Source organism: Talpa occidentalis, unplaced genomic scaffold, assembly GCF_014898055.3.
Source record: "Talpa occidentalis isolate TD23 unplaced genomic scaffold, MPIMG_talOcc4v2.1 talOcc4.2, whole genome shotgun sequence".
In the NCBI taxonomy this organism is placed as follows: Eukaryota; Metazoa; Chordata; class Mammalia; order Eulipotyphla; family Talpidae; genus Talpa; species Talpa occidentalis.
This window is the reverse complement of record NW_023602073.1, coordinates 19,107,692-19,128,789: the sequence shown is the minus strand read 5'-3', so window position 1 is coordinate 19,128,789 and position 21,098 is coordinate 19,107,692. Positions and strand designations below refer to the sequence as shown.

At 39.8% G+C, this 21,098-nt stretch overlaps 2 protein-coding genes across 27 annotated transcripts in view; both read left to right on the top strand.

Annotated features, from left to right (window-relative positions):
- Positions 1-21,098, top strand: part of LOC119251815 (olfactory receptor 2B2) — a 161,321-nt gene that overhangs the window by 18,623 nt on the left and 121,600 nt on the right. For 11 of the 26 annotated variants that reach the window (XM_054698040.1, XM_054698042.1, XM_054698039.1 and 8 more), the window contains exons 1-2: positions 3,290-3,476; positions 12,003-12,071. The exons of 2 other annotated variants lie outside the window; for them this stretch is intronic. The gene's annotated coding sequence lies outside the window, so the exon portion shown is untranslated. Of the gene's footprint in view, positions 1-3,289; positions 3,477-5,832; positions 5,857-6,979; positions 6,996-9,068; positions 9,162-12,002; positions 12,072-16,173; positions 16,289-16,542; positions 16,648-21,098 lie in introns of those variants that run through there. 13 more of the 26 variants (XM_037519098.2, XM_054698050.1, XM_054698038.1 and 10 more) reach the window with 9 other exon arrangements.
- LOC119251813 (putative olfactory receptor 2B8) lies at positions 13,854-14,833 on the top strand. The gene has a single exon (XM_037519094.2). The coding sequence runs from the start codon at positions 13,865-13,867 to the stop codon at positions 14,816-14,818; it is 954 nt and encodes a 317-aa protein (XP_037374991.1). The 5' UTR covers positions 13,854-13,864; the 3' UTR covers positions 14,819-14,833.

Genomic DNA, 21,098 nt, shown 5'->3' with positions numbered 1-21,098 from the left:
CCTTCTCTCTGCTGCATGAAACTCTTCATTTCCTTCTCCCTCTCATTTAGGGTGTTCTTTTTTATTATTTATATTTTTTTACATCATTGTTCATTTTTAAACAATGTTTGCTTCCCAACCCCTCTCAGGTGTAGTCCCCATAGAATTTCCTTCACCAGTTCACCTGTGCACCATCACCACAGTCCTCTGTGTTTCTCCTTCCCTTCCTCTGATCCCTCCCTCCTCCTCTGAAATACTATTCAGCAATCAAAAGAGATAAACTCATGCCATTCGCAGCTACATGGATGGAGCTAAAAGGAATTATGCTTGGTGAAATAAGTCAGAAGGAAAAAGAAAAATATCTAGATTGTTCTTCACCACTGTTCTGCTAGTGCCTACTTTGACAAAAGTGACGTAATGTCAGGACACTATGCTCTCAGCTGCTAATGAGGTCGATGCTAACGCTCCCCTGGGGTCGCTGGAGCCCAAGATGCCAAGCCTTTCCTCACTTTACACACAGCTGTAGAAATCTCACTACCTTGACAGTAACTACTTTCTAGTGTTATTATTAATTAATCAATGCATTCCTTGAGCTTTCTGCTCAAGGAGGAAGTCTCTGAGAAATGGCCCTAGTAGCCTCTCCATCAAAGTCTTTGCTCTTTCACTCAGGGATCTTTGGAGAATGACTGGGTGAAGTGGGGTCAGTTCTTGGACAGAGAATATATGAAAATTTGGAATTTGGGCCATTGCCACTTTATGCTATGCAGACTGAATAGTGGAGAAAACCTGTCTGCAGGAAATGATAAAGTAGATTTCCAGGAAAAGTAGATTCGCGTAGCGCCCTCCTTTCAGCCCTAACTCATGTCTCGCTCCGTTTAAAGGTATTACCTCTTATCTATTTCCTTTTACACCTTTGTTTCCTTTTACACTTTTGACCTTCTTGTCCTACCACACTGGATTCCTCTGAAACTCAGTTCCGAAGATACAGCCTCTGCTTTTTTTTGTTTAAACCTTGGGTCAAGTTCATACCCATTGGCCAACTTCGTACCCATTGACACTTCAAGTCTCATTTAACCAAGTCTTTCAACTGTAGATCTATTTTCCCCTCTAGTTTTCTTTCACTTTCACCCAAGCCTATTAACTGTTCTCTTAAGCTGTTTGTATAATTCTGTCAAAAGAGCTGATCTGAATATTGCTCCATTTACAAAGAATGTAGAAAGGAAATATTCTAGGAAATAAATATCCTGGAGGGAGCAGATAGAGCTTTCAGTGATCTGTAGGAGACATTTAGGATGTGCAGGTGTGTGGAAGGACTTCGGATGCACAATCACAGATAATGATTGATTTCATCAGTATGTGATGCTGGTGACAGTGGTGACAACAGTAAAGACATTACCCTTCCCCCTTAATTTTCCATACTTCAAAATGTTTTCACTCTTGGAAATATGATAGTACAGTGAAAATCATATGAAATCAGCTGAGTAAATTTTATAACTGTAAAAACTGCAAATTTTACTCCAAAGTAGAAGAAAAATCAAGTGCTCAGTACCACACCAAATGTTCTCATAGTTTGTTAATCCTCATCATAACTATAAGTCACTTGTCCTCATTGTATAGACACTGAATTTAGCAGAGCTAGGATATGAATTAAGATTTTTTGATTTGAGCCCATTTTTCACACCTTCATAAGGTGGACTTATTAATTAATCAATGCATTCCACAAATAGCTACTAGGTATGTCCTATGTGAGACAATGCCTGGTGACCTTGAGTAGGACTTGAATTTGTTTATATAAATGAAAACTTATTCTCTCCTTTTTCCTCAAACCTGCTCACTTCCCAGTGTACTTACCAGATGCTCATATTGGAAACCTTCTGGGAAGAGACTTGGGCTTCCAAATCTCACTCAAGGGTAATGGGGAAAAATAAAATAGGGAGGATGTTGCTCTTTATCTCAGGATGTGCAAGCATGAGGCGTGGATGATTCTTGGGGAAAGTATATCTGGTGTAGTTAAGAACTGGAGTGACCACAGGACTCCCCCACTTTGAAATTTACAGCTTCTTTGCAGCCCCTGGGAACCCATCTTGGCAAGCTCCCTCAACTCCAGTAATAATTGCTTCATCCCCTTGTGGGTTTCCCAATTGCAGCCCTTGGGATAATGTATGTGACAGATCATTCTCCAGGGAGATTTAAGGAATTAAAAGATCTGGAAGTTATTCATAGTCTTCCAGAAAGGGTTGTAGAGTATTTCTCTCCTTCCCCCTTCCAAGAGGTCCTGAACACCAATATCAAACATTACGCGAATAATAACCTTTCCCAGCATGTTGACTTACTCACTTTCTTGTTTGTTTGTTTGTTTTCTTAATATGGGCCCATATTATTTCCTATGTAATGCTGCTTTTAGGGCATCCCATAGGGTCTGGTAGCTTTCTGTTTTTTTAAAAAGAGCTATTTATTTATTTATTTATACAAGCACTAGGTACAGTCAGAAGTGAGGGAGGGTGAGAGAATTCACCAGAGCCAGAGTGGGGAGCAGAACAGGCAGACTGATGAAGTATACTGCTGAGGGGAGCAGCGGGCGCAGCAGGAGAGGTCTGCATGCCTGTGTGACCCTTGCCTGCAGCCAGGGATCGAACCAGCGCTGCAGAGGCTGTGGGCAGCTTCGCAGCCCAGCGCTCAACTGCAGTTCCACTGAGGAGGCCCAGCTTTCTTTTTTTATTCATTTCTAGATTTTTTAAAATCTCTTTTGATTTCTTCATTAACCCAAAATGTTCAGAAGCATTTTGTTCAGTCTCTACATGTTTTGGTTTGTTCCAGAATTCTTTTTGTGGTTAATGTTTAGCTTTATAGCATTGTGGTCTGTGAAAATGCTTGGTGTCACTTCCATTTTCCTGTATTTCTGAGACATGTTTTATGTCCTAGTATATGATTTATTCTTGAGAATATTCCATGTGCACTGGAGAAGAAGGTGTTCATTTCTTTTTTTCCATGGAAAGCTCTATAAATGTCCAATAAATCTATCTGTCCAACTACTTCAAGTAAGGCCTTTATTTCTTTGTTAATTTTTGGTCTGGATTTTCTACCCTTGCTGTCAGTAGTGTGTTGAGGTTTCCAACAATGATTGCATTTTTGTCAGCATGTTGTTGAAAATCTGCTAATAGTTACTTTATGTAATTTGGTGCTCCCTCTGACCCTGCTTATATCCACTTTCAGGGTGCCTTACCCACAAGTCTGATTGGATCATTTAGCACCAATCAGCTCATAGTTCACACCTGATTGGTCCATTACAAAAAAATGGCAGTTACTGAACTCTGAGGAGCAACTGCCACAACTGACTTGTGGTGGAGCAGCAGAGTGAAAGGACACCACTGGTCCTGCCAGCTCCCCACCACTGAGACAGCTGGTTCTGGTAACAGGATGACTGTTCTCTGCTTAATGTGGTCTGTCACCCTCCAATGGGATGGCCTGGTTGTTCATATGGTAGAAGATTTCTGGGAGTAAGTTAGAAGGGAGAACATGGAAAGGTCTTGAGGGTAGATGTAAAACTGATAACACAAGATGTTTCAGTAATGTCATTTCTGTGTTTATTCACCAATATAAATCACAAGACCACCCACCTGTCAATCAGTGGGGAAAGACTCTGCCTCTCAGTGGGAGGAGCTTCACAAGGATACTGCAAAGCACATGGGTTCAGAGAGGAGGGTAAAATTGTGCCCATTTTTGCAATCAACCAAAGATGGAAATAGGAATATCTTTGATGATCTCTGAGTGCTGTGTAACTTTAGGTCTACCCAATTTGATTCTAAAGAAAAAAGTGTTTCTATCAGGGAATACAGTAAGGGCTTCACTGAGCTGAAGTTGTGACCACCATCCAGCCCCTCTGGGATCCTCCTACCAGTATACAGCAAAGGTGCTAGTGTAGTAGTGGAGCCTTGACTGTCATGTAGCTCTAGGGCTGTTGTCAAACATAAGATAGGGAAGGAGCATATCTGTAACCTAGGGTGTGAGTGTGGAATCACAGAGACCATGACCCTGTTGCCTGAACTAATCACTCTTGTGCCAGAAAAAGCTTCATAAAGAAGAGTCTACAGGTTGCATATGTGTCTACTATTTCCATGGAGTACAGTGGTTAGAGTCAACGTTTCTTCCCTTTCCTTTCCTGCTCCTTTGGCTTGAGAGAGAAAATCTTTCTTTTTTAAAAGAGTTACTTATGCATACAAGAACTGGGGTAGAGGCCAGCGGTCGGGGTTTGGGGGGGGGGTGGCGGTTAGAGGATTCACCAGAGACAGAGTGGGGAACAGAACAGGCAGACTGACTGAAATACATTGCTGAGGGGAGCAGTGGGCAAGTCAGGAGAGGTCTGCTGCGCCATGAGGGTAGCTCCCTGGATGGGGATCGAACTTGTGCAGCAGTGGCTGCGAATAGCTTCATAGTGCTGTGTTTAACCCCTTGCACCACCAGGGAGGCCCGAGAATGTCTTTCTTGGTGCTATTCTGGTGTGTGTCCTTTGGTGTTTCTAGGATGCTGGCTTCTCAAGTCCCCAGCCCTGTCATATAAAGGGGAAAAAGACAACTCATGGAATTCACCAAATGTTGTTTCTTGTGTTTTGATTTCCCTGCCCTGCCAGCCTTCTACCTTTCACCATATTCTTAGGTTTGTTTCATAAGTGATGTCTAGGGTACTTAGCTGTACTTTGTAAAGCATATATTTTGCCCTTTGAAAGATGATTCCTAACAGGAACTAGAAAGTTCTGTTATTGGGTAATCACATGCTTACCTCTATGCACTATTAAGATCAGCTCTAACCATATATGGTTGAAGATGTTAAAGGCAGCCCCGAGGCTGGTAGATAAATATCTTTGCTGTCTGAGTTCTAGCAAATAAAAAAGGGTAATGAACCTAGAGTTCCAAGCTTGTTAGATCCCATGATGGATGTGCAGGAGTAAAATAGAGGAGTTCTAGAAGCTTCCATTTCTCTGAGTGATATTTGGTCAAAAACATTAGTGCACTGTTATGTTTCTTCAGATTTTTTAGCTGAAGTGTCACCTATTGATAGTTGGGTAGGATAATCACATTTCTCCTATAATAAAGACTTTGAAATGATTCAGATTCATTGATTTAATAATTCTTTTTTTAAATTTTAATTTTTTTTTTTATTTATGCAAGCACTGGGTTGAGTCAGAAGCGCTGGAGGGTGAGAGAATTCACCAGAGCCAGAGCGGGGAGCAGAGCAGGCAGAAGGACCGAAGTACACTGCTGAGGGGAGCAGCAGGCGGCAGGAGAGGTCTGCGCGCCATGTGGGACCCTCCTCTGGTGGCCGGGGAGCAGCCGGGGTTTGAACCAGCGCTGCAGAGGCTGCGAGCAGCTTTGCAACCCAGCACTCAACCGCTGCACCACCAGGGAGGCCCTGATTTAATAATTCTATCCTAGAACCTTTTTGCCAAAGAAATTATATCCCAACTCTAAGCATAATGTTGTTCTAGCAGAAAAACAAGGATAAAAGAAGTTTCATACATTTACGTTTCACAAAGACCCTGCTTCGTACCACAAGGCAATTAATTAGATGTCAATTAAGCCTTTATTTTTTATTTAAGATTTATTTATTTATACAAGAACTGGGGTGCAGGTCAGAGGTGCGGGAGGGTGAGAGAGTTCACCAGAGAGAGTGGGGAGCAGAACAGGCAGACGGACCGAAAACACTGCTGAGGGGAGCAGTTGGTGAGGCGGGAGAGGTCTGCCGCGCCATGTGGGTTTCTCCCCGGCTGGCCAGGAATCGAACCTGTGCTGCAGTGGCTGTGGACAGCTTCACGGCAAAGCGCTCAACCCGCTGTGCCACCGGGGAGGCCCACAATTAAGCCTTTAGATGTATGTTTCATAGGTGTGTATCTCCCTGTTGTTACTTTGCTTTTTATATTAAAATATATATGTATGTATTTATTCATTAGCTTTTATTTTTTATTTTATTTTATATATTTTTTTTTACATCTTTTTCATTTTTGCACAATGTATGCACCTTCATCTTGGTTATATTTCCCATACAATTCTCACCTCCCTTATTTTGACCCTAATGCCTCCTTCCATTCCCCCCCACCCTGCCAGTGTGTCTTTGGTTTATAGTTGCTTGTTGATTTTGATTTTATTATGATTAGTCTTTTTCCCAGTCCCTTATTTAGGTTTTCTAAATTCCTGCTTTGAGTGAGACCATCTGATATTTTTCTTTTTCTTTCTGGCTTACTTCGTGGAGCATAATCCTGTCCAGCTGCAATGAGTTTATCTTTTTTGATTGCTGAGTAATATTCCATTGTGTATATGTACCACATCTTCTTGATCCAGTCATCTATTTTTGGGCATTTGTGTTGTTTCCATAGCTATTGTAAATGGTGCTGCTATAAACATAGGGGTGCAGCATCACTTGTAATCAGGGAAGTGCAAATCAAAACTACAGTGAGATACCATCTTATACCAGTAGAATGGCCCATATTAAAAAAACTAGCAACAACAAATGTTGGCGATGATGTGGAGAAAAAGGAGCTTTCCTGCACTGCTGGTGGGAGTGCGAACTAGTCCAAGCACTATGGAAAGCTATGTGGAGATTCCTCAACCTGCTAAAGATGGAACTTCCATATGATCCAGCAATTCCACTCCTAGGTATTTGCCCAAAGGACACAGAATCATTAATTCAAAAGGGCACCTGCACCCCTATGTTTATAGCAGCACTAAAAAAATTTTTTTAAGTAGCAAAGCAATTTTATTTTGTATATACAATATTCATTTTCTCCCTGATGAAAGTTTCCATTCTGCATTGGTATTCAAATTATCTTTCCTCTTCAGCTGTGATAAACAGCTATCAAGTTTTGCATTTTGTATTATCTAATAAATTAATTACTGCAAGAAATGTGTTGGGTACCTGTTATATGCCAGGTGCTGTGGTAGGATCTGGGAAGATAAAGACAAGGAATTCCTCTCTTTCCTTCTCCCGGTGAAATGGAACTTCTCCTTGGGTTGACCCTGCCACCAGTAATTATACGATGTTTATTTTTTAAACAGCTTAGAGAAATCTGGTACCAAGGTACTGAGTAAATTAAACTTGGCTCTAAGCACCCCCATTTACTGGCATCTTCAGAATTCTCTGTATTGAAATACTTCCCTTCATCTCTTTCTACTTGCTCAGCACAGATCTTCCCTGAACTCAGAATGGTTCTGGTTGATCTTGCTGGGAATGGTCATAGTTTCCCATGCAGATAAGATCCTGGAATCAGGTCTAGTTAACACATTACATTCTTACTGTGTACATCTGTCCGTTTTAAGTTTGTGTTGTGATTGGTGTTTATTAGAAACCACTATTTATTGCCACAATAGTATTTTCCTCTCTTTCAGATTCTCATTCCACTTATCAAATACTAATTATGTACTTGTTTTTCTTTCTTTCTTTTTTTAAAATGCTCTTGTTGGTCTTTATGCTAGCATATCTATTCTAGTCCATTCTGTCAGTCTGTTATTTATCCAGAATAATTTTTTTAAATCGTAATTGGGTCATAGGTACCTTCTTCAGGGCAAGTTGATTATTTTTTCCCTACTTTTATGTTCTCCCTCACCCTGTCCCCCTTGCTATAGCCGCATTCTATTTATCATAAATAACTTTAGGTGGCTTTTGAATTCTGTGGCAGTTTTTTGATTTTTTTTAGTGTTAACAATGATACTTAATGGCAACTATAGTGCATGAAAGAATCTCCCAGAAATCTAGATTCTGTTTTCCATAAGCCCATTTGTAACTGTTGTAGAATAAAGGAACGGCAACACCAGATCTCTTAATTTCCTTCCCAACAAGAGAACTTGTGATAGTAATGATCAAGGGACAGAATACTTAGAAACAGGAATGTAATTTGAAGTGGAGCTTTTCTGGCCATGAGACCTTGTGACAACACTGTAGGCAGCCTAGAGGCGCCATCTTCTCATTCCTCTGTTTGCTTTGCCATCGTGGCTGTGGACTGACATGAACACCAAGATCACTCCTTGGAGTTTCCAGTGCTAGAGTGTTTGCTGATCTTTCTGCCAGGAAGCTGTCAGACTGGGTTCAAGAGCAGCATCTGGAAAGTAGGCAGAAGATGGTGGTTCTGTTGGGTGGTTTAGAGAGACAGTTTGATTAACTGAGACAGTAAGTGGGAAGAAGAGCTTGGGATCTGTTATGGTAGGTCAGAGTTTTGAATTTTCAGGGCCAGTAAGCACAGGTATGGAAGGAGAAGATGCTTAATTTACCGAAATGCAAAGTTACTATTTGATAGGTATTTGATTTGCTTCTAAGTTTTGTTTGACATAAGCAATGCTGCTATGAGCATTTTTATACATGTTTCTTGGGTCGCAGGACCAATATTACTATAGAGAGTATTATACCCAGGAATGCAATTTCTGGTAAGATTAGTAACTAATGCCAAAATAATACCCTTAGTGATTTTACCAAATAATAATGGCAGCAGCAAGAGTGAGCTGGGAAGAAGAGTTAATAGCAAGTCCTTCCCTTTTCTGGAAAGCCTAGGAAATAGACCATCTTAATAAATATGATATGATTTAACTAGTAGAGAGAGAAAATGGAAAACTTAATAGTTTTTTTTATTTTAAAGATTTATTTACTTATGTATACAAGAACTGGGGTACAGACCAGAGGTGTGGAGGGTGAGAGGATTCACCAGAGACAGAGTGGGGAACGGAACAGGTGGATTGACTAAAATACACTGCTGAGGGGAGCAGTGGGTGAGTCAGGAGAGGTCTGCTGCTCCATGTGCGTAGCTCCCTGGCTGGGGGTCAAACTAGTGCTGCAGTGGCTGTAGATAGCTTCATAATGCTGTGTGTTAACCCCTTGTGCCACCAGGGAGGCCCCTATTAAGATTTTTTTCTAAGAATGTTTTTGCAGGAGATAAAAATTATAAATAAAACTGGGATTTATGGATATATAGGAAAGAGCTTGCTACAGGATGGAATTTAGTTTTATGATTTCTTATAAGTTGGATATGAATTAAATTAAGTGAAACATTTATTTACATATTCACTTCTAAATTTAAGTAATTTAGAAGTGAATTTAAGTAACTGACTCCATTATTAATATGTAAATAACTTTTTTGCAATAGTGAGAAAAAATTCTTAAGTTGTTTTGTGAAGCATCTAAATCATTCAAAGATGGGAACTAAGGTAAGCAGGAAGTATAACTGTTCTCTCTCAAATGCATAAAGCTATAGAAGAGACAGGTTGGTAAGCTTCAGGCATTCTCCTTGATACTCACTTTCCCCAAGGATTGTTATTGTGGACAAGTCACTCGGTGACACCAGCTAATTAATAGTGTAGGAGACACATCCCCAGAGTCTTTTGCCAGGCAAGCAGATTTGGGTCTCTGTGCGGTCCAGTCAGCGCTTCTGTTTCCCAGAAGAATCATTTTGTCACTTTGCCAGGTCTTTGTATGCAGGAAATTAGACTTTCCTGAAACTACCTTCCTGCACCTCCCTAGCACTGAGAGGCAGCTGGCGGGTCTCTAGTCCCATGCGAAGGCATCCTCCAGCTTGAGAAATAGTTCTGCATAAGTGGTGCTGGTGTAATCAGCCTTTCCAGTCACTCCATACAACAACTTGCTTCCTGATGCTGCATATTAAGTGTGCAAACCCCAGTACTTTATTAAAGACTGTAAGTTGGAAACAAGGTAGGAAAAGAGCTTCTCACCCATTTAAGGCACATAAAGGTGAGTGAAATGGCCTTGGCAAGTTAGTTTATTTTCAGTAGAAATTATTCTAAAACAAACCCCCAAATTGTTTACATATATGTCAGTTGCTAAAAGAAACAGACTATAGAAATTCTCCAAATATTATGAGTTTGGATAGTATAGATTATTTTAGACCAACAATTATTCTTAGACATGTCATTCAATTTTAGTACATTCATTATATTTCAGTATGTACACTTGGAAGATAATTTAAAGGTAGCATATTATTTAGGTATAATAAAATATGTCTTTGAGGTAATAGAATACAAGTGTACGCATTAATGTTAAAAATCAAAGTATTAGATTAAATATAATCTATAATTAGTGAATTAGGCAAATGATGATGTGTTTATGGGATCACATGGATGTGATGTGGAGTGTACCTTACACACATCCTCCCATTCCTGCCCAGGCTTGGGTGCTCTTGGCTCCCCACTCAGATCTTTGCTCCCCGGTTTACCCACCCAACCCTGCTGTTCTGAGTATTGGGTGCGAGGTGCAAAACCACGTCCTTCTTTGGAGATTTTCCCTCTGTTGAGAGGGAACCTCAGTGACAGATATCTGGAAGCTGTTGGGGCAGCCATAGCCAGTGAAGAAGCCTCCTGGGATACACAGAAGGCCGCCTCTGCCTCACCTGGGTCTCAGTCTGCTGCCATCCTTGCTCCACCGCTGTGCTACCCAGTACAGTGGGGACTGGCCTCATGTAGCTCCTTAAGTTTATGTGAATTAAAATTGGAATTTAAAATTCAGCTGCGTGATGGCCACACTGTAAATGCTCAGGGAGCAACGTGTGATTTGTGGCTATTGGATTGTAGTGAAGTAGTGAAGTAGTGAAGACAGGCTCTACCCTCACTCGTAGCTTTGTTGGACAGTTCTGCGCCAGGTTCTCATGGGGTCAGGTCATGCTTATTCCAGTGGAAATCACACCCTGGTTTAGTAACTGCTTCCTTTGCTTCTATAACTGCCTTTATTCCTAGAACATTCCCTCAGTAAACATCATGCATTGAAATTCCTTCTGCATTCTCTTCTTCCATAGTACTTGACCTAAACACTCTCCTTGTTCATGAGACCTGTCATTTCCATTACAGTGATAGATTTGTTTGCCCCTCATTTATATAAGCTCCATTGTCATCGGGGGCAGCCTAAAATAATTGAATTCAGTTCAAATCTATGAGAGAGAAGCAGTATTAAATCAATAGCAATTCAATTATAGCACTGAGGCTTCAGTAGTTTTTCCAGCATTTTTTCCAATTCATTCAGGAACTGGACAGGGCAGTTTATAAGTTAAATGTACCAGAAAATTTTGTATATTTTGTAATACCTTAGATTCAGATATTAAATCATTTTTAAAATGTTTATTTTGCATGCTAAATTCTAGCTCATTCATGTATTTATTCTTCCTGTAAAATTTAGTATTATTTGTCAGTATAATACAATCAATGTAAATTGTAAATTATTATCTGCCATCTGATGTGTGAGTAGTAGGCATTTTCCTTTGATTAAAATTCTTAGTGCAAAGCTTTGGAAACAACCCAAATGCCCAAAAGTAGATGACTGGATCAAGAAGATGTGGTACATATATACCATGGAATATTACTCAGCATTCAAAAAAGATAAACACATGCAATTTGCAGCAACATGGATGGCACTGGAAGGGATCATGCTCAACGAAATAAGCCAAATAGAAAAAGAAAAATACCGGATGGTCTCACTCATAGCAGGAATCTAGAAAACTTAAATAAGGGACCAGGAAAATGAATATAAGAAAGTGAAAATCAAAATCAACAAAAAACTATGAACCAGAGACACTTTTTGGGGGGGGGGGGCGGGAGGGGAAGGATTGGGGTCAGAATGGGGCGTTTGCAATTGTATGGGGGAATATAAAAATAAAATTTAATATTAAAAAAAAAAATAAAATTCTTAGTGCAAAATTATATACCTGTGAGGTGTCATTTTCCCTTTTATTCTTTTTTTGATAAGTGTAACAAGATTGCCCTCTTATTTTTTGGGGTATATTTTCTTTATTTTGTCTGTAATTATCTATATTTTTTATTTGCTTTTTTCAAGTATTTATTTTCTGTATCCAACGTAATAATTTATGTTTAATTTTTATAACATGGTTTTTCAATATGTCATATCCTGGTGGTAACTAAGAACACCATTCTTTGATCCTGTACTGAGGATAAATATTCAAATATTTCAGGTAATTTTATATAGTATGAATCAGTCTTTCTTACTGTACTCAGTCAGTTGATGCTAATTTTTTTTTTATTTTTCAGAACTGGGGTATAGGCCAGCGGTGCAGAGAGTGAGAGAGTTCACCCGAGACAGACTGGGGAGCACAACAGGTGAATTTACTGAAATACACTGCTGATGGGAGCAGTGGGGAGACAGGAGAGATCTGCTGTACCATATGTGGGTCAGCTCCCTGGCCAGGAGTCGAACTCAGGCAGTGGAGGTGATAGTGGTGAGACTTAACCCTTAGGCCACCAGGGAGGCCCCTGATGCTTATATAAACATAGATGATATTCAAATCAAATTATACAATATTTCAAATGTGGTAAGAACAAAATTTATTTATTTATTTATACAAGCACTGGGTATAGTCAGAAGCGCGGAAGGGTGAGAGAATTCACCAGAGCCAGAGTGGGGAACACAACAGGCAAAGTGACAAAATACACTGCTGAGGAGAGCAGTGGGTGGCAGGAGAGGTCTGTGCGCCATGTGGGACCCTCGCCGGTGGCCGGGGATCGAACAGGTGCTACAGAGGCTGCGGGCAGCTTCGCAGCCCAGTGCTCAACCGCTGTGCCACCAGGGAGGCCCAGAACAAAATGAAATTTTTCATGTAACTTTAGCTAAACCAATGTTCTTTGAAGATTTGCTCTCTGTGGTGATGCTAACAGCCTCAGGAGCAATGATTAGGAAAGAAGGAAAGGAACAAATGACCCAGTCCTGATTCAGATTTAAAAATTACTGAATTCATAACCATTTGAATATGATCAAACCAAATTATTCATTTTCTGATGCTACTTAGCTTGGTGTAAGTGCAATAATAAATATGCATAAACTGAATGGAATTGATAATCATCTAACTTCAGAGCTAGTAATGGCCTAATGTAATTGATTCTTCAAAATAGTTCCCAGAGGGCCTCCCCTGGTGGCGCAGGAGGTTGAGTGCCGCTCTGTGAAGCTGTCCCCAGCCACTGCAGCGCTGGTTCGATCCCAGCCGGCTGGCGAGGGTGCCACATGGCATGGCAGACCTCTCCTGTCGCTCCCGCTGCTCCCCTCAGCAGTGTATTTCGTCAGTCTGCCTGTTCTGCTACCCGCTTTGTCTCTGGTAAACCCTCTCACCCTCCCACGCATCTGGCCTGTACCCCGGTTCTTGTATAAATAAATAAATAAATAAATCTTTAAAAAAAGAGAGACAAAATAGTTCCCAGAATGGTGCATATGAAAGTAACTAATATAGATGGAAATCTTTTGATTTTATAATAATAAAATATGCACTTCTTTATGCATTTCCTGTATTACTTTTATTTTTCATTATATCTCTAATCTCTGTTGTTTGACATATATCTGTGGGAGTAGAGCACAAAACTGCCAAAACTGTGCATAGACAGTCCTGTTAGTGGTACTTTGAGTGTAATTTAGTTTTTTGTGGAAGTGTATGCTAGGTCATACATTTTTAATTTTGACTGAGTATAGAGATTGTCTTGTGTTATCTTTTATGGCATGTGATGTGCAAATCCAATTGTGTAGAATTATGAGATACATATTTAAAATTACCTCTCCCTCTGCAGCTCTCTTATTTTTTCTGACACTATTCTATACTTCCCCCCTCATTTCCATTATGCTAAAGCAGATAAATTCATGTAGAAATTTATATTCTAAACAAAATCTGAAACATATCTTTCATGCCTGTGGCTGGTGTGAACACATTGTCCATTATTTAATTTTTGTTTTATTAAATACCAAAGATAATACTTTTTGTGATATTATAGATCTAGATGAGTTAAGTCATTAATTCAAAAAGTTGCATATAAAACCTTGGCACTATAATGTTGACCATGATATATTAGTCACCTGTTATTTTTTTTTGAAATCATCTTAAAAATGGTAAAATGCTTTATCTTAGTAGGAAATGTGCTGCCAAAGGATAGAAGAGAAAAATGGAAGTTCTTTCACTGGGTTCATCCTACTGGGTTTCTCTGACAGGCCGCAACTGGAGTTAGTCCTCTTTGTGATTCTTTTAATCTTCTATAGCTTCACTTTGCTGGGAAACACAACCATCATTGCATTATCTCACCTGGACCCCAATCTTCACACCCCCATGTACTTTTTCCTCTCCAACCTGAGCTTTCTGGACCTGTGCTACACTACCAGTGTCGTCCCACAGTTCCTGGTGAACCTCAGTGGAGCAGACAAATCTATCTCCTATGGTGGGTGTGTAGCTCAGCTCTACATTTCTCTGGGCCTGGGGTGCACAGAATGCATCCTCTTGGGCGTCATGGCATTTGACCGCTACGCAGCTGTTTGCAGGCCCCTCCACTACACTGTGATCATGCACCCCCGTCTCTGTTTCCTGATGTCTTCTGCTTCATGGACCTTTGGTTTTTCCAACTCGTTATTGCAGACAGTGCTCACCTTCCTCCTACCACTTTGTGGGAGAAATGAATTAGACCACTTCCTTTGTGAGATCCCTGCTTTGCTCAAGCTTGCCTGTGTTGACATTACTAAGACTCAGTCTGAGATGTTCTTTGTCAGTGTCGTCATTCTTCTCATTCCTGTTTCGTTAATCATGTTCTCTTATGGTCGGATAGTCAGGGCTATCTTGCGAATAAAGTCAGTGTCTGGGCAGAGAAAAGCATTTGGGACATGTGGATCCCAATTCCTGGTGGTCTCCCTGTTCTACGGCACAGCCATGTATGCTTATCTGCAGCCCACCAATAACTACTCTCAGGATCAGGGCAAGTTCACAACTCTCTTTTATGGCGTTATAACCCCCATGATGAACCCACTCATATATACTCTGCGGAACAAGGATGTGAAGGGAGCAGTGAAGAGGGTGCTTTGGAAGGACTATGGCTCCAGATGACTGTGTAAGGAAGACTTGAATGGAGGGACTGTGATTGTCAGTGCCTGTAGGATCTGTGTGTCCCTCATATATCAGAGTTTCCCCTGACAGTTCTCAAGGCAATTTCCTTACCCTGTCCTCTTAGCAAAGTGAGAATTCAAACTCTAAGGTCATGAAGTCATTCCAGCCTCCTGGTATACTGATACCCTGTTCCTAGGGCATCTACATTATACTCATATTTCAGTGCGCCACAAGTTTTTCTTATTTATACTTCTATTTGGTATCATTTCATATGTCCTTGCAAGAAGATATTTATGTATATACCTCAAAAATATAGCTAATATGTGAATGTGAACCACAGAAACACTGTAAGTAGTAACATTTTAGCATTTTCTATCAATTGCTAGAGGTATATCTTGCTTTTTAATCATGATTCATGGGTTGAACTGTATCAGAGATTTTTCACAGAATTAGGTGATGATTCTGTTGTAAACAAAACAAAACAAAACAAAACAAAAAAACAGCTGGAATCTCTGATAAGACCTTGCTAAAAACCAATCCTGATAAAACCAGTCATAGATTAATCCAACTCTGATCTCACCATTGTGGCAGCCATATAATGTGACACTTGTTTCAGGACTGTGCCCAGCAGTTACTGGGGTGGTGTGGGCTGTGTTCACAGGGGATGGCAGCCCTTAGCTGCAGTTACATGGGTTGAGCTTACATATAATTTTGCATGTAGCCAGGGAGACACCATGTCAGGTTTATGAATTATTTACATTTATGAGAAATTGTTAGCCTTTTTCAAATCGTTATCATGTCTGAAAATACATGATTGAAGAACTAAATTATATTCTGCACACTTCATCAACAGTAATACAGCCAAAGTTTCAAAAGGTAAAATATGTTTAGACTGCTTTCTTCATACTATTTTTTAAATTCTTTGACTTAGGCATCAATTGGTCAGGGCCTTTGTATCTCACATCTGGCCCTATACAATTTGAATTCAGTGATATTTTGAAATATATGAACCCTTAAATCCAGGAAGCCCTTTTTTGAATGGAAGCTTACTCAGATTCTCCACGAGGAAATTTCATTTATTTATTTAACCTAACTAAGGAAGTAAAGGACTTTCAGAGTGAGAACTATAAAACATTATTAAAGAACTTAGACAGTGACATAAGGAGTCACTGTCACTGTCACACTGTCACATAAGAAGTTACCATGGATGGAGAGAATATAGTCAAAATGGCTATTCTACCTACAATGATATATAATTTATTGCAACCCTCATCAAAATACCAACAATATAATTCAAAATTAAAAGTTATACAAAACTTTGAGATATTTCTTTGGATGACATTTCTCCCCACCAGGCCACGAGACCTTTGATATTTATTATCATGAGAATTGCCACGGATCCAAGACCAGCCAACTCCATGTTCCGGGCATTTGATATACATCGTTTACAGTTCTATGACAATAGTGCAAGTCAGTATTATTTTCCTTTCCTTCCAGGAAGAAATTTAAAGAATAAATGAAGTACAGATTATATTTTAAAAATCTCTGTAATTTTGAATTTTACAAATATCTGTCTCATAAAATAACTGTGACACAGTTCTGAATTATGAGCAATAAACATAAACATCCCAAAAAAGTTGAATATGAAACTCTAGCTCTTAGATTCAAGCTCGGTTTCCAGCATACGTTTATTTTGTGGTGTGGATCCTGGATTTCGTAGATGTTTATTGTCATGAAAAGTGTATTTCCATGGACATTAAAGCTTGAAATTAATAACTCAATCACAGAAATGTTTATATAAACGTAGATTTCCCCAGCATGGACCACAGGTAGGTAAATATCTTGTGTGTTTGAGTAAAGACATAAGCATAACAATTGGTAATCTATATCCTCTTGGGTATTGAACTCACTCAGCTGATCACGTCAAGTGTTCTTGTCACAGGAGCAGTGTTTGGCAAGGTGGAGGTGACACTAGAACCACTTATACACGTGGTCCAGTTTCTACCTATACCCCTCACAGAATCACGGTGTTCACACTTAACATCGGCACTAGGGATAACGTATTTTGACATTATAGTGATGTTTAATGCATACCAGTATAAAAGGTTTTGGAATACTGTTACTCCCAAAGGAGACAAATTTCCCACTCTATTTTAATCCAGTAACACCATGGATTGTCATTAAAAACACCCATAAAATGAACTTTTTTGTTGCCGAAAACCTCAAGTTCTCATGAAGTCACTGAGCCTCATGTGGCTGAGCAAAGACAGCTCTACTGTGCTCTTCAGAGCCAAAAAAATACTGCCACTAAAAAGATGGAAGCAATTTATTGGAAATGGAATGTTTATATTATTTGGGTATAAGTGCTTGGGAATAAATTACAGAAAATAAAGGGCTCTGAGCCCCATTAAAATAAAACCTCTTTAGAAACCACACCCTGGACCTCCCTGGTGGCACAAGGGGTTAAATTCTCAGCACTATCAAGCTATCCTCAGCCACTGCAGCACGAGTTCGATCCCTGGCCAGGGAGCTAAACCACATGGTGCAGCAGACCTCTCCTGTCTCCCCACTGTTCCCCTCAGCAGTGTATCTCAGTAGATCTGCCTGTTCTGTTCACCACTCTGTCTCTGGTGAATCCTCTCACCCCTCTACACCTCTGGCCTGTACCCCAGTTCTTGTATGCATGAATACATCTTTTTTTTTTTTTAAAGAAACCATATCCTGGGTCTCCCCTGGTGGCGCAGTGGTTGAGCGCTGAGCTGTGAAGCAACCCGCAGCCTCTGCAGTGCCTGTTCGATCCCTGGCTGCCAGTGAGGGTCCCACATGGTGCGACAGACCTATCCTGCCACGCCCGCTGCTCCCCTCAGCAGTATATTTCGTCAGTCTGCCTGTTCTGTTCCCCTCTCTGGCTCTGGTGAATTCTCTCACCCTCCTGTGCTTCTGACTGTACCCAGTGCTTGTATAAATAAATCAAATCTTTAAAAAAAAAACAAACCAAATCCAATAAGTTCAGTATTATCCTATAACATGTTTTATTTATTTTTTAAAGATTTATTTAATTATGCGTACAAGAGCTGGGGTACAGGCCAGAGATGTGGGGGTGGGGAGGTGAGAGGACTCACTACAGACAGAGTGGGGAACAGAACAGGCAGACTGACTGAAATACACTGCTGAGGGGAGCAGCAGGAGAAGTCTGCTGCGCCATGTGGGTTACTCCCTGGCTGGCTGGGAATTGAACTCGTGCTGTAGTGGCTGCGGACAGCTTCATAGGTTGCGTTTTAACCCTTGAGCCACCAGGGAGGCCCCTGTAACATGTTTTAAACAGGGTCCAGAAATTCTCCCCCCTCTCTTTGTTTAAAAGATTGAGTGCTGTGTAAAATCTACCAAAAATATTTGACCTGTTTCCTTTTGATTTTTCACCCACAACTGTGGACTGGCTTGGCTAAATTTTTCAATATCTAGATTTCTGTGCTATCCTTAGGCCCTCAACAATTCATGGGTCCTTCCATCCCTTTGCCCTCTGAGGACCCATGGGCATACACCATTGACTCAGCTTTTGAGTGAACAGACTCAAAATGTGGTAGACTGATATGAGACAGAATTTTTTTTTTTTATTTAAATATTTTATTTTATATAATTCTTACATCATTTTTCATCTTTGCACAATGTATGCATTTTCATTTTGGTTATATTCCCCATACAATTGCACCACCCCCCTTATTTTGACTCTAGTCCTTCCTTCTCCCACCCCTCCTCCCCACCCCCGCAGTGTGTCTCTGGTTTATAGTTGCTTGTTGATTTTGATTTTTACTTTGTATTGATTAGTCCTTTTCCTGGTCTCTCATTTACGTTTTCTAAATTCCTGCTATGAGTGAGACCATCCGGTATTTTTCTTTTTCTTTCTGACTTGTTTCGCTGAGCATGATCCCTTCTAGCTCCATCCATGTTGCAGCAAACTGCATGTGTTTATCTTTTTTGATTGCTGAGTAATATTCCATTGTGTATATGTACCACATCTTCTTGATCCAATCATCTATTTTTGGGCATTTGGGTTGCTTCCATAGCTTAGCTATTGTAAATAGTGCTGCTATAAAACTGGGAGTAAGTCATGTGCTGGTTAAGATTCTGTCTCAGTGATGTTGAATACAAGTAATTTGAGGCAGAACCTTAACCAGAACATGATTTACTCCCAGTTAGCAAAGGATAATAAACACACATATGCAATATCTTTGACCCCAAACTGGTCAGACATGGTTCCTCTCTCCCTCTCAGCACTGGAATGATTTCTTATCTTTTAAAAAATGGGGCAAAGACTTATGTGGAACCAGTCAGTACTTAGATGCTTGGGATTTTTCAGTTTATATGTGGTCACTATCTTTTTAACTTACCTTTTTTATTCTTTAGCAGTATTGCCTGTATCCTGTAGTCTATATATTATACTTCAGATTTGCTATGCCTAAACAGATCCTGCTCAAAACACTGCTCGATCAGTAATCAGTATGTAGCAGCCCTTGTAAGGTTCTCTGGCCTAGTTCACATATTTCAGCAGTTACGCTTGCCAAGTTCTGTTCTGACCAAGCTCACGGGGGAGGAGGAATAGGTTACTCATCCTTGTCAACTCTCTCCTGTGCAGGTGACTTTTTTTTAATTTTAAAATTTTTATTATCATTGATATATACAACTATATAAATTTCAGGGATGCATCTTCATGGTTATGTATGTTTAAGCCTCACGTGGTGACTTGTGATGTGACTATTGCTTGTAATGTAACTGGAAGCTTCCTTCCATCTTTTTCGTATTGTGACAGCTTCAAACCTGACCTGCTTTTTTGGGTCCTGCTTCGTCCAGAAATGTCTTGGAAATGTGGTTCGCTGGAAGGTAGACTCATTACATGCAACAATGCAGAAGTAGAGGAAAAGATCAGGGATGGTGTCTCTGAGATAAACTGAGGATCTGGACACATTTGCTCCTTTAAAAATATCAATTCTATTGACTTATATCAATTCTATTGATTTATATTTCCCTATTCTGAGTATTTCCCCATTCAGAATGAAATATTTATATTTATATTTGTATGCATATTTATATTTCCCCATTCTGAATGGAATGAAAATTATGAGGTCTTTCAAAACTGCAAGTTCTTCTGATTAGTGAACTATTTCTGGAGCAGTTTTAACCTCTTTTGAGAGTGAAACTGCTCAGTTGTTCCTGTGGCTTCGTCTCTGTCATGCACCCTGGACACACATAATGATCCTCATGGTCAGTGGCAGGTACTGTCCCTTGTCAAAGCTTTTCTCAGGAGCCCGCCCTGATTCTTGGTTAGCAGGTCAAAAAAGTACTTACCAAGTACTTTTAAATTTCCTCTTCAAGCATTTAGAAACTGTTAAACAGTCTTGCAAGAATCCCTTGAAAACTTTGTTAGTTTATCTGTGGGAATGGGAGTTCTTTTTTAATGAATTTAAAGGGTGTGTGTTGACCAATATTGTGTCATCTTTAGCATGCCCTCAAGGTCTATCCATGTTTTTGCAAATGGCGGTTTCCTTCTTTTATATCATCTATGTTTTTCCAATGATGGATATAATTGTTTCCATATCTTGGCTATTGTGAATAATGTTGCAGTGAATGTGGAAATGAATATATCTTTGATACTTTGATTTATTTCCTTTTGATATTTGCCCAGAAATGGGATTGCTGCATAATGTAGAGGTTCTCTTTTTAATATATTTGAGGAAGTTCCATAGTGTTTTCCAATTTATATTTCCACCTACAACATAAGAGTTCCCTTTACTCCATATCTCCAACAATTCTTTTTTTTAATAGAAGAGTAGATTTAATTTTATTCTATTTATTTCAAAACCCAATTTTTAATTGAGATGATATTTGAATACTCCTATTGGGTAATACTACCATAATGCACCCACAACCAAATCACCCATAGTCCACCACTGTAGTCCATTCTGCTTCCTTCCCTCTATATTCTTGTCTCTTCCCACCTCTTCCCACTCTGGTTACTTCAGTTCTGTAATCAGCTTCCAGTGTTTCATTTTTAAGCTTGTCTTTATCTCACCCTTAGTTTAGTTACTCTGTATTCCACATATTGGTAACACCATCCATTATTTATCCTTCTCCTCTGACTTATATCACTTAGCATTATCCCTTCCAGCTCAATGTATGTTGCCACAAATGGCATGAGTTTATCGTTTATTGAGTGGTGAGTAATATTCCATTGTGTATATATACCGTACCTTCTTGATCCAGTCATCTCTCCTGGGATACTTAA

What these genes read in the sequence shown, in the direction of transcription:
- LOC119251813 (XM_037519094.2), top strand. Translation starts at nt 13,865, where the DNA reads ATGTGCTGCCAAAGGATAGAAGAGAAAAATGGAAGTTCTTTCACTGGG.